General features: G+C 41.3%; 1 protein-coding gene across 1 annotated transcript in view; it reads right to left on the bottom strand.

Moving 5' to 3' along the window:
- STK17A (serine/threonine kinase 17a) overlaps nucleotides 1-12,995 on the bottom strand; it is a 49,909-nt gene that overhangs the window by 13,963 nt on the left and 22,951 nt on the right. Inside the window, exon 4 of the mRNA XM_003407254.4 lies at nucleotides 473-599. Within this exon, the coding sequence (XP_003407302.1) occupies nucleotides 473-599 (127 nt within the window). The remainder of the gene's footprint in view (nucleotides 1-472; nucleotides 600-12,995) is intronic.

Raw genomic sequence — 12,995 nt, 5'->3', positions numbered from 1 at the left:
ACGATGCATCCTTTCGGCGCCTCTCACGCTGGTAACTTAAGTGTCTTAAGTCTTTTTTTTTTCTGCCAGAAACCCTCTACTTTGCATCAGTCAAACTAAATGCCCTCTCTGCTCCATACACCCATAGTGGCACTCCACCTGCAATGCCTTTAACAATGTTTATTACCAACTTGAATTTCTTTTTAAGTCGTTACTTGCTGAATCTCATTCCACTCTCAGATAACCTTACTTTATTAAGGAAATCCTCTCCTGTTCCTATTAGAAGTAATCTCTTAGCCTTCCAGAAATGGGATCATCAACTTGATACCTGACTCTTAGAAGTTTTCCATTTTTTTTTAGTTAATCCAAAGGAATGAATCTCTAATAGTAGAATTTCAGCATAACAGTTAATCACAACACATGTGAGTTACCTAGTTGGAAGGTAATACCTGATCCAAAATGTAAAAACCATCCCACTCTGAAGAATACTTACCTACATACTCAGGAGTTCCCATAATTTCTCTGAGCTCTTCACTGTTCTTCATTATTCTTGAAAGGCCAAAATCAACGATCTTAATGTCACCCAGTGGAGATTCACTTGTCAGCAAAATATTTTGAGGCTAAAAAAACAAAACACCCCCCCCCAAGAAAAAAATTCATGAAAACTGTGATGAAGTATATAAAGCATGTAGGCCATAAAACAAATTTCACCTGTGAAATGGAAACCGAGGAATTTAACAGTAAACCAGTCATGCCCACAATAAACGTTTTTACAGTATATTTACTGCATGTAAGGCAAGGCACCAGGCCTTGTATACTCTTGTATTTTCAATCTCCTCCCCTACACTACTGGATCCTCAGCAAACACAGATATATATATATATAAATATGTTCTCTCCTATTTTCCCAATCCAGTGCCCAACTCAAACACTTGGGAATCATCCTAAAATGCTGTGTACCTCATTTTCACCATTTTTCACATCTAGTGAAGTCACCATCATGCCAGATCTATTCCCCAAATCTCATCATCTGGGCCTCTATATCCCCACTGCTTATAGTTCCAAACCAAACCAAACCTGTCGTCATCGAGTCGAGTCCGACTCATAGCTACCCTATAGGACAGAGTAGAACTGCTCCATAGAGTTTCCAAGGAGCACCTGGTAGATTTGAACTACCGACCTTTTGGTGTACAGCCGTAGCACTTAACCACTGGGCCACCAGGGTTTCTGCTTATGGTTCAGGCTTTCATTATTTCTTACCGAGACCACTTCGTTAGCCTCCTGTCTCTAGTTTTACTCACCATGAACCCTTCCTCCATTGAACAATATAATACTTTTCCCGTAACATAAATCTGACCTTGACACTTTCCCTTGGTGGTTACTTATCAACAACAGACACACTCTCAAACAGAGGTGGGGGTGGGAAGATGCTGTATTAGGTAGTGTGCAAGGGCTACCAAAAGCCACAGAATCAATAAGGCCTGTATTCCTGGAGTCATTTTTACCCAATTGAAAATAAGACACTTTTACATGAAAATTCCAGCAGATATATTCTGAATTAGAATGTAAAATTCATTAGATATTTTTAATATGAAATTTGAAAGAAAGGTTTGCGTTTGCTGCATTTACTGTCTTCTGCAACAGAGAATATTTCCAAAGCTAAGTTGACACGCATTAGTACTTAAAACCGCACTCCAGCCCCCAGAGTGTTTTATGATCCGGCCCCTGGTGCCTTTTTGAGATTAATCTCCTGTCACTGTGCCTCAGGCGATCCGTGTTCCAAACCAGCCAGCTGTCATCTCTCAGCAAGATGCACGCACTCACATCTATACCACCGCACATGCATGGCTTTGCTCAGAAAGCCCTCTCCTCCGCTTTGCCTGACAGATCTATTTCCATCATTCACTCTGTGCATGGTGGGTCTTGGCAAAGCACAGCCTCCCTCCTCTGTGAAGCCCCCCCCCCGACTTCCCTTCCTCCCAGGAGGGCCCGATGGCTGTTCCTTCTCTGCTCCACAGCATCTTGGACATGGCAAACTCATCCCACTGTTCTGTTAACTGTCTTCTCTTTCTGTCTTCCCGGTCATCCTGTGGTTCCTTAGAGGCCTGTAATCAATTTTCACATTTCCTCTCCTTCCACTCACACTCAACCGTTCCACCTGGCTCCTGCCCTCTCATTCCTTTCAGCAGCACTTGATGAGGTCAACAATGGCCTTCAGGTTGCTAAAATCCAACATTTTTCTCTGGCTGCTGCTTCGGTCTCCTTTGCTGGCTCATCTCCTTTGTCTGGCCCATGAAATGGGTTCCTCACACTTAATCCCCCGAAGCCCTGTTCTCACTCCACAATCTCACCACACCCAAGGCTTAATTATCACCTGAGTGATAATTACAGAGTTTTATCTCTGGCTCAGACCTCTTAGAGCTCCAGACCTTTCTGACCAACTGCTTACCTGGTATCTCCCCTCTGATGTCCCAAAGGCACCTCAAAAGCAACATGACCAAAACCAGACTCCTATTTTTCCTCCCAAGTCAGACTCTCTTTACTCCAAGGACAGTCATCTCAGGAGCTACTATCACGCGCTGTGACAGCACAGAACACTCAGTATCACCTTTGTCCTTCCTCTCTCTCGCCTGCCTCCCCAATCTGGCCGATGTGTCTCTATATACTGTTGCTTTTAAATTCTAAATGCTAAGCATTTCTAGACTTTGTCTACTTCTCTCCATCCACATACAGAACCCTAATTCAAGCTGCCATCATTTCTTGTTTAATTGCAACAGTTTCTTAAATGGTTTCCCAGGCTCTACTTTGCCCATACTGCACTCAGAAGGACCTTTAATACTAAAACTCTGATCTGTTGTCCCCCTGCCTAAACCCTTCAGTGGCTTCCCACTGCTCTTACGATAACCTCCTGCCCAGCTCTCAGACTCATCATGTACCATGTTCATCAGCACGTGCTCAGTAAAATCGAGTCTCACTGCCCATCTTTTAGTCTCTCATACTTGCCATCGTCTAATCCCTCTGCCTGGAATACTTTTCTTTGTTCTTTTTTTGCCTAGTGTCAACTTGGTGAGAAGACCTAGGACTGTAGTGAGGCAGATTATAGCTATTTTCAACCACGTGAAGAGCTGCAATCTGGAAAAGGAAGCTGAAGTGTATAGATGATCCTTCTGTTTAAAACGAGTCGTACTGTCTACCCAACCATCCATCCCACCCATCTTCTATTACGGAAATGCTTGTAGACTTATGGAAGTCTGAATTCAGAAATAAGGAAAAGGAAGACTGTGGCTCCACAATACCAATCACTGGGGCATCATCAGTGATCAGTGCCTGGCACATGACAGGCACACGTTAATACCGACTCTCTTGTAGTTAGGTGCCTTCCAATCAGTTCCAACTCACAGCGACCCTATGTACAACAGAACGAAACACTGCCTGGTCCTGTGTCATCCTCACAATCGACTGGCTCTATTAGTTCATAGTAAATGAAGGGAAGAAATGTGACCAACTACGAGAAAAAAAAATTTAAGGCTATTATTATATGTCAGGAATGGTGGAACTGTAAGTATTAAGAAGTCACTACTCTCAAACAGTTCATAATCAGAAGAGAATAACAGATGGACCCATGAGGCTCAACTGCCTCTGCTCGGTGCTATGAGTTCAGCTGTAGCTGGGTATACAAAGTGCTAAGGCTTAAATAAATAAGAGGAATTAATTTAGCCTTGGAGAATTACAGAGGAGATTTTTTTTATGTGGCAGACCTTAAAGATGAAAAGGATTTCATCATTTATTCAACACATTTTTATTGACTGCCTATTGAAAAAAAAAAAAAAAATTTTTTTTTTTTCTTTTTTTTTATTGAGCTAAGCCCTGAGGAAAGAACAGAAAAGAAGATATGAGGTCCAGGTTCCTGTGAAGCCTTACATTCTAATGGGCTTGGACGGACAAATAAGCACTAATGAATAATATAACCTTCGGCAGTTTTAGGTGCTACAGGGAATGCAGAGTAGGGTAGCAGCCGAGGGCTTGTCTGCTGAGGGCGTGTGTGCACATGAAGCTCTTTCAGGGTAGTCAGGGCAGGCTCCTCAGAGAGGCGCCACTTGAGGAGGGAACACTAACAATGTTAAGAAGGAGCCAGTCAGGGCAGAATATCTTGGGGGTGGGGCAGGCAGGGAGCATTCCAGGAAGAGAGAAGAGCAAGTACAAAGGGCCCTGAGGCAAGAAGAACAAGCTAGCAGTGTTGTCATAGAAGAGCACAAGGTGGAAGGAGTGGGAGTACTGTAGGAAATGAGACTGGAAAGGAATTGTGGGGGCAGAAGAGGTGGAAATCAAGGGGCTTGGGTCGGCCATTCTGGGGTGAAAGGGAGAAGGAAGGCCAGAGGGAGGGAAAGAGAACATTCCAGGAAAAGGAATGGGCACATGCCAAAGAGTATAGCAGGGGAGCCAGTATCCACCATGTTCTGCAATTTATACCAAATACAAGAATGTGGCTAGAAATCTCTTTCTAAAGACTGTCTTGATCCTGTTTTAAAAGTCTGGAGAGGGAGAGAGTAGTGGGGAGACATGATGAAGTGCAGAATGAAGAAAAGAAGGGAATGTCACATAAGAGAGTGGTAGAATCCACAGACAACTGTGACTTATTATGTGTAGAAGTCGGAACATGGGTTGTGTAAGTCATTCACCGATTGACCTCGTCAGGTCAGCAAGAAAGGACCATTAGTTCAAGTTTGGATCCCCAGATTCTGGGTGCTTGTGGGACATCCTGGTGGAGCTGCCCAATGGACAGTCGAAGGGAAGTCAGTCTGGAGGGAATGCAAGACTGAGGATACAGCTTTGGAGGTCAATGGCATATACCTACTACTTCTACCAGCCGAGCACTTAGCTGTCTGTGCCACAGGTTTCCTTTCCAACAGCATACAGAGAAGACTAAAACCATGGAAGTAAAAGAGGACAAGATTACATAGCAAGAAGAGAAGTGGGGCAAGATGAATTTTAGTTGGTATCTATACTTAAGGAGTAAACAACAAGATTTATGAAGGTGTCTTATTTAGTGCTGCTAAAACAGAAAAACCAGAAGTGGGTGGCTTTAACAAACAAATTTATTTTCTCATAGTTTAGGAGGCTAGAAGTTCAAATTCAGAGCACTGGCTCTAGGGGAAGGCTTTCTCTCTCTGTCAGTTCTGGGGGAAGGTCCTTGGTTCTTCAGCTTCTGCTTCCTGGTTCCTTGGAGGTCTCCATGTGCCTTGGCATCTCTTACCCTACCTCTGCTCTGCTCCTTTTAGCCCTAGTGGTGCAGTGGTTAAGAGCTCAGCTGCTAACCAAAAGGTTAGCAGTTCAAATCCAGCAGCTGCTCCTTGGAAATCCTATGGGGCAGTTCTACTGTCCTACAGGGTCACTATGATTCAGAATCAACTCCACAGCAATTAATTTTTTTTATATCTCAAAAGAGATTGACTCGAGATACACCCTACACTAATCCTGCCTCATTAACATAACAAAGACAACCCATTCCAAAACAAGGTTATAAGCACAGGCAAAGAATTTAGGATTTATAATGCATATTTTGGGGGTACATAATTCAATCCCTAAGAGAAGGAGCCGGGGGAAACAGCAGCCTAAGAGTTAGTTTAGGAACCCAGGGGTAATACTGTAGTAAGAAAGTCAGGAAAAAGAAGGTAGTCAAGCAGGACAATGGGAAGAATGAGGGTGAAGAAGACGTTACTGAATACAGCAAATAAACAAGCCGTGAAAGACCTCTGAGACAGTCATTTGTAGCAAAATAGTGGGAAAGAGCACTGGATTACACCATAGGTTGAGACGTACATTGAAAGGCTAAATGGTCTTTACATTTTTTAATTTTTAAAATCTTTTAATATCCTCTAAAGCAACACTATCCAATAGAAAATAATCTGGGCCACATATGCAATGTAAATTTTATAGTAGCACTAATACAAACAATAAAAAGAAACAGGTGAAAGTGATTTTAGTACACCCTCTCCCCACTTATCAACATGGTTAGGTTTCAATGACGAGGTCGTTATGCAAAACTGGCACTATGCAAAAATGGAGGATGACCACGTCAGATCACAAAATGAAGGATAACTACATCCTTACATTACTGCCAAATTACATCATTACATAACTGACAAACCACTGAGAATCATGGCCCAGCCAAGTTAACACATAACCTTAAACAGCAAAGCCAGCCTTACTCTCGTCTTGCACCTTGGTGTTTGTTACTGCCAGACGTACGTCATCAGTGCGTAAAATAGCTGAATAGTAGATTTCTTACCATTGTCGTAAATGCAAAATGTTGGATAATGAGATAGTTGACAAGTGAGGAGAAAGTGCAATATATTTACTTAACCCAACATATCTAAAATATTATTTTTTCAACATACACTCATTTTAGTGAGTATATTCAATGTATAAAATTACTGAGATATTTTATATCCATTATTTTCATAGTAAGTCTTTGAAATCTGGTGTGGATTTCACACTTAGGGCATATCTCAATTTGGTCTAGTCATGTTTCAAATGCTCAATAGCCTCATGTGGCTAGCAGCTACTGTACTGAACAGTGTACCTCTAAACTGTTAAAAACAAAAACAAAAACCCAGCGATATCCCAAGAAATGGTGAGGGAATTCTTAGCATCTCTTATACAATGTCCTAATTTATTACCACTATGCAATTACATAATGATAGTTCATTCTGAAAACATATTTATGAAAATAACTACGACCTTTCTGTCTACAATGAAAACAACCATACTGTGGGGCTGAGCGTAATATGTAATTTTGTACAAAAATCTCTTTTGAATCGTAGAAAGTTTTGACTACAGTAAAAACTTAAACAAAACTGAAAAAAAGAACCAATTGTTGTTACTGTATAAGTTTGAACTGCAGAGGTGTGCTAAGTTGTTACGAATACCCAGCCCAGATAATACACCCTCCACCCCCAAAACAACTGAGGATGCTCAATTTATTGACCAGTATTAGAATCAATTTCTCTTTTCAACGATAAAATGGTTAGAGGTTTTGATAATATAAATTTGTAAACATATCATAAAGCCACAATGTGTCTTTTATTAATTAGTCATTTCTTCAGAGAAAGAAAACAAAAAAACAGACCAATACAGCACCATAATTACGAGTCCTGAGACTCCCCAAGGTAATTTTAGTTTTATTAGGTTAATGAACTACAGTACAACAAAATGTCCATTATTCAGGCAAATTAGATGGAAGGACTCTGGTTCAGTGATAATATATTCATCACTGGACACGTTTTATTCTTTCTAGTACATACAAAATGCCAAGTCAAGTGAAGTATTGGTGAGTGGGTATTTTCACTGAATCTTCAGATTCATTTGGGATCAGTATAACATGCACATTCTGTTCTTAAATATCATTTGTCCCCTCAAAATAGTTTCCATGTCTTCCCCTTGCATTTTGTTTACACTTTACATAAAGAAATGCTTTCTTTAGCTACCATGCAAAGGTTAATTATTAGGTGGTAATGCTACCGACTCTAAATTAGTGGGATCAAATAATTAAAGTTTTACTGTATCAGAAATCTAAGCCCAACCATGTGCCTCCATGATCTACTGAAGTGGGAGAATTTTTGAAACTGAAGTCAAACAGTTGGGAGAGAGGTTACTAGAAAAACAAATTTCTCATAAAAATCAGAGCTGTTTCGTGGAATTTCACTGTTAATTTTTATTATGTAGCCTCTATCAACTGTTATCAACTGTACCCTGCTCTGACCACAACTATTTTTTCTTCTAAAAAGCCTTTATTCCTCTAAATCAAATATACTGTATTTTTACACAAATAACACACACCTTCTGCTTTTGTTTGCCAGCCGTGCCCTCCCCGTGATATACTAGTTTTCTTTTTTTACAGCCACTTGCGGAAGAGAACTGGCATGGCAGTGCTTGTGAGGGTGCCTTGCACGGTTGGGGGTAGGGGAAGCAGCCAGTAAACAAACATGGAAGATGTACATTTTTGTGTAAAATACTCCGAGTACAATGACAGCATTGTCATCTCTGTCAGTTCTTTGATGGTAAAATATACCCACTTCCAAAACACTGAAATATATGTGTGGAAACAAAGAGAAGGTACCTTAGCATTTAGTTTGTTTAAGCCTCCTTTCTGGGGAACCCAGTTCAGGATAAGGACGTTGTGGCACACAACCCAAAAAACCCAGTGCCATCACAATACCTCATTTTATTTAAAATGCATGAGCCCCAGGTGGTAAGGGAAAGAAGCAAGGTTAATGGAGACAGTAAGGAAACTTATACCCGTTGCCTTTGAGTCGATTTCTACTCACAGTGACCCTGTAGGACAGAGTAGAACTGCCCCACAGAGTTTCCAAGGAGCACCTGGTGGATTCCAACTGCCAACCTTTTGGTTACCATCTATGACATTTAACCACTATGCCACCAGGGTTTCCAAGGAAACTTACAGACAGTCCCGGCAGTAGGGTGGTCTTTCTAAAATTGGATTTCTCTGCTTTAGGGGGGAGTCCTTTTATTTATCTTGGTATGTTCACATTTGTACAAAATCCATTTTACATTTACAGAACAATCACCAGTGGATAAGGTGCAATGGCTAAGACCATTGTAAAGTCAAGGTTAATTTGCTTAATAAGGCTTAAGGTATCATGGACAAGGCTTTAAGGAACATTTTATCAGGCGAGGAACATTCAAGTAGATTACTCATTAGAACCCAGGTTAGGGTAGAAAATAGGTTAACAATCCTGCTAAATTAATTTGGGTGACTTTGTTTAGAAATGTTTTATGTTATCCCTACTTTCAAATAATATCTTCATGCTTAAACTATCAGCAATTCAATTCAAATCTCAGATGGGAAAATCCCAGCTATGACTTCCTAGCCTGCTCCTCTACTTTTTACCACAGAATATAATAACAGGACAGACAAGTTGATGATTGAATATCTAGGAGTTAACACTGCTGAAAAAGTGAACCAGAAGCCCATTCAAGACAAAGAGCCACTTTGAGTAAAAGCAGGCCACTTGGCTGAATGACTAATTTACCAAATTAATGAGACTATTTTGGAACTTTTAGTTTTGTCCTGGCTTTGCTCTAGTTGTTTTTCCTCAGATTCGTCACTCCTGCAATGTTTTATATGCAAATTAAGGGGCTTTCCATTAATAACAAGTTTATTGTCTTTTCTATTTTTGTGGATTTATAGAAACCTCTAAATTGGATCTGGGGCCCTGGTGGCAAAGTGGTTAAGAACTTGGCTGCTAACCAAAAGGCTGGCAGCTTGAATCCACCAGCCGTTCCCTGGAAACCCTATGGGGCAGTTCTACTCTGTCCTATAGGGTCACTGTGAGTCAGAATCGACTCGGCAGCAATGGGTTTTAATAGAAATCAGCATCTGCTACTAAAAGAATTTTCTATGCTCAATTTACAGTATTTGGCTGAGAGTTTTCAGTGAGTCAATAACTTTCTGGCAAACTGATCATTCAGAGGCTGACCTGCAGCCGAATGCTGTATTTCCCACAGGGTTAATGAGTTCTTTTATAGGGACAGCTATCTAGGAGCCCTGGTGGTACAGTGATTAAGCACTCGGCTGGTAACTGAAAGGTTGGTGGTTTGAACCTTCCAGCTCAGCTTCCGTAAAGATGACAGTCTTAGAAACCCTGTGGGGCAGCTCTACTCTGTCTTCTAGGATCACTTCAGTCAGAACCGACTCGATGGAAATGGGTTTTGGTGTAATAGTTCTAACTTCTAACTTCTGATTCCAGGACAGGAAATTTCCCATGTTAACCAGAATGGGGGTGAACAGTCTACTCAGTGAAAGTTACCATATATCCTGGGATTATCAATTTTTGCAGAATTAAAACATAAGAAAACATCCTTAGTTTTGAACCAGTGAGGGAAAATAACCTTTTCTTTTTAACAGCTTAGTCTTTCAAGATCTTATAGAGACTGAGAATCAGCATAAACTATATGCATATATTCTCACTGGACAGATGACTCTTAATGGTATAGGACAGTAGATTCTCTTTGCCCAGACTCATAGAAGTCAACTGGAAATGACCTTTTGATAGGAATCACTCCCACCTGCACTTTTGCTACACCAACCCCATCCTGGTTGGGCCTGCCTGCATCTGGGAATAGTGTGAAGGCAGAAAAAAGGCTGAGAACCCTTTGCACCACCTTGTCTCTGAGTTCCTTTGGGCCTGGAAAACACGAGAGTCTAGTTTCCAACATTAAAAGGCCCATTACCACCATCATGATCATCGTCAAGGCCTCCTGCAATATGGAAGTCTACACCAAGTATAAAGAGCCGTGGTGGCACAGTGGTTAAGCGCTTGGATGCTAACCGAAAGCTCAGCAGTTTGAACCCACTAGCCACTCCGCTGAAGAAAGATGTGGCAGTCAACTTCTGTAAAGATTACAGCCTTGGAAACCTTATGGGGCAGTTGGACTCGATGGCATACAACGTAGATGACGATGACACCAAGTATACCAGGGAAAAAAGAATATGATTTATACTGAGCACATTGGGAAGAAAGGGATATAATTTCCTTGTGTAAATACACACTTGAGCCTGGTATTCAAGAATTTAATACTCACCTTTGACTGCTTTCAAGTAACATCAAAGACCCATGACACACAGTGTTGGCAACCTGTCTGACTGACTACTTAATTAGTTCCTGAATAATGGTCATAGGGTGAGCTGCCTTAACTTGAACGCTCATTTCCTATAGGTGCAATGTTGTTTAAGTCAGGGTTCTGTTCTTGGAAATCCTTTTTACATCATAAAACTAGCAAAACATCTTAAAAAAATAAAACAAATATAACTATTTTACAAAGTTCAGTCTGTAAAACCAACATGGAAAAAACTATAGCATAAACATTTCTTTTGGGAATTCTTCTACATGGGGAATACTAAGTCTTCTTAAAGTAGGAATTCACTAAAGTCTGGCCTGAATGACCATCTTTCCCTAGTAAATGTTCCCAAGGCAAGAATTATGTAGATACTTTTTGCTGCAAGGATATCCGAACTTTTAATGTGGATGACAGACTAAAGGGAAAAAGCAAAGCCCCAGTTCTGTCACCCTTGTGATAAAGGGTTTAAACTAAGAGATCTCCAAGACCACTTTGGCATTAATATCCTGGGACTACATGGGTGCACACAAGTCCACATTTGCCTTCGAAAAATGCCACTGTCACTATGGTGTGGGCTACTGTGTGGTGACTATTGTGACTGTCCACTTTAGTCACTGTCCTAAAATATTAATATCTGAAAAAAGGTAACTGTGTACAAAGTGAATTTAAATTGGCATCTTTCAGAAGAGAACAAGAAAGCTTCCAAACTGTTTTGTTTCCCCTGTATTTCTCTGTAGGAAACTAGTATTTAAGGAGTATCTATTACCCTTGCACTGATTCTGAATGGAACATTACCCACTTTACTTTAGGGGTCAACCTCCAGATTATACACACTGTATGTTCTTCATTGAAAGCATTGTTTCATGCAAAAAAAGTAAGAACAATTATTTACAGCAGTAGTTCTCAAAGTATGGTTGCCGGACTCGAAGTATCAGCATCACCTGGCAACCTGATGGAAATGCAAATTCTTGGGCCTGACACTGAATCAGAAACTCTGGGGTGGGGCCTGTAATTTGTTTTAATGAGCCCTTACAGGTGATTCAGATGCACACCAAAGTTTGAGAACCACCACCATAACGCATCTACTTTCTGCTAGAGGGCACACAACAGCAGAGGTCAAGGGACATGGGTAGATGATGTGGAGAAAGATGAAGCTGCAGAAGTTCAGGATCACAAAGCCTTTTTGGGGTCCAGGAGTTTCAGTTTCCTTCCTAATAAGCCCAGTACCTCTGGCTGATCAGTTATCTTTTAAGTGAAATAAATAGTAGGAACTAGAATCACTGTGACGTGTTCTATGTTTGAGGACTGTTTTGTTTCCCCACAGCCACACCTGGACTTGATACAACAGCAATCATCAGAGAGCCTCCAGGGATGTTAAACTTCTACCACAGATGCCTGCAGGAATTTCTAAGAAAACGTGGTGGACATTTACTGTTTGCCTCCCGAGCACTCGCCCTCCATCCAGAAAGAGAACCGGTTCGGGGATTCATCTTTCCCCACTCTCAGTCCATGTGAAAGATGGCAGCAGGGGCTTACCCCTTCAGGCGTGGAGCACATGACCCTGACACTGACTGGCCTGGTCAGTCAAAGCCCTGTACCCCTTAGCGTGGTAACTTATCTAATCGGAGTGAATCTCAGGATTTTTGAGAAAGCTAGTGAACAGAGACACCTTTGAGTTACGGTGTTGGCGAAGCATACTGAATATACCATGGACTGCCAGAAGAACGAACAAATCTGTCTTGGAAGAAGTATAGCCAGAGTGCTCCTTGGAAGGGAGGACGGTGAGACCTTGGACATATTATCAAGAAGGATCAGTCCCTGGAAAAGGACATCATGCTTGGTAAAGGGGAGGGTTAGCGAAAAAGAGGAAGACTCTCAACGGGATGGACTGACACAGTGGCTGCAACAGTGGGCTTGAGCATAACGACGACTGTGAAGATGGTGCAGGACCAGGCAGCATTTTGTTCTGTGGTACATAGGTCGCTATGAGCTGGAAACGACTCAATGGCACCTAACAACAACAGTGTACAGAGGCAGTTCTTTTCTGCTGAACCTACGGGCAGATGCTAGGCTAAAACAGCAGCATCTATCTTACCACCATCTTAGTGCTATTCTGAGAAGGCTGAGCTGAGGGCTGGTGACAAGCCAAGTACTGGCAACACTCTGAGCCCTGAATAGGGACTGCCATAACTGAAGCTAGAATTCTCTGTGAACTTTTTAAATGGTACAGTTTCTTTTTTTTGCTTACGCTAGTTTCAGCTGGCATTTCTGATCACTTGAATGGATCATAATTAATATACTGCTATTGTGTTTTCTTTCCTCCCTCTTTCCATTCCTCCACTCTTTTCTTCTTTGACAATTTTAAATTAAAAAATA

This window comes from Loxodonta africana, chromosome 8, assembly GCF_030014295.1.
Source record: "Loxodonta africana isolate mLoxAfr1 chromosome 8, mLoxAfr1.hap2, whole genome shotgun sequence".
NCBI lineage: Eukaryota > Metazoa > Chordata > Mammalia > Proboscidea > Elephantidae > Loxodonta > Loxodonta africana.
This window is presented reverse-complemented; position numbering and strand designations above follow the sequence as displayed.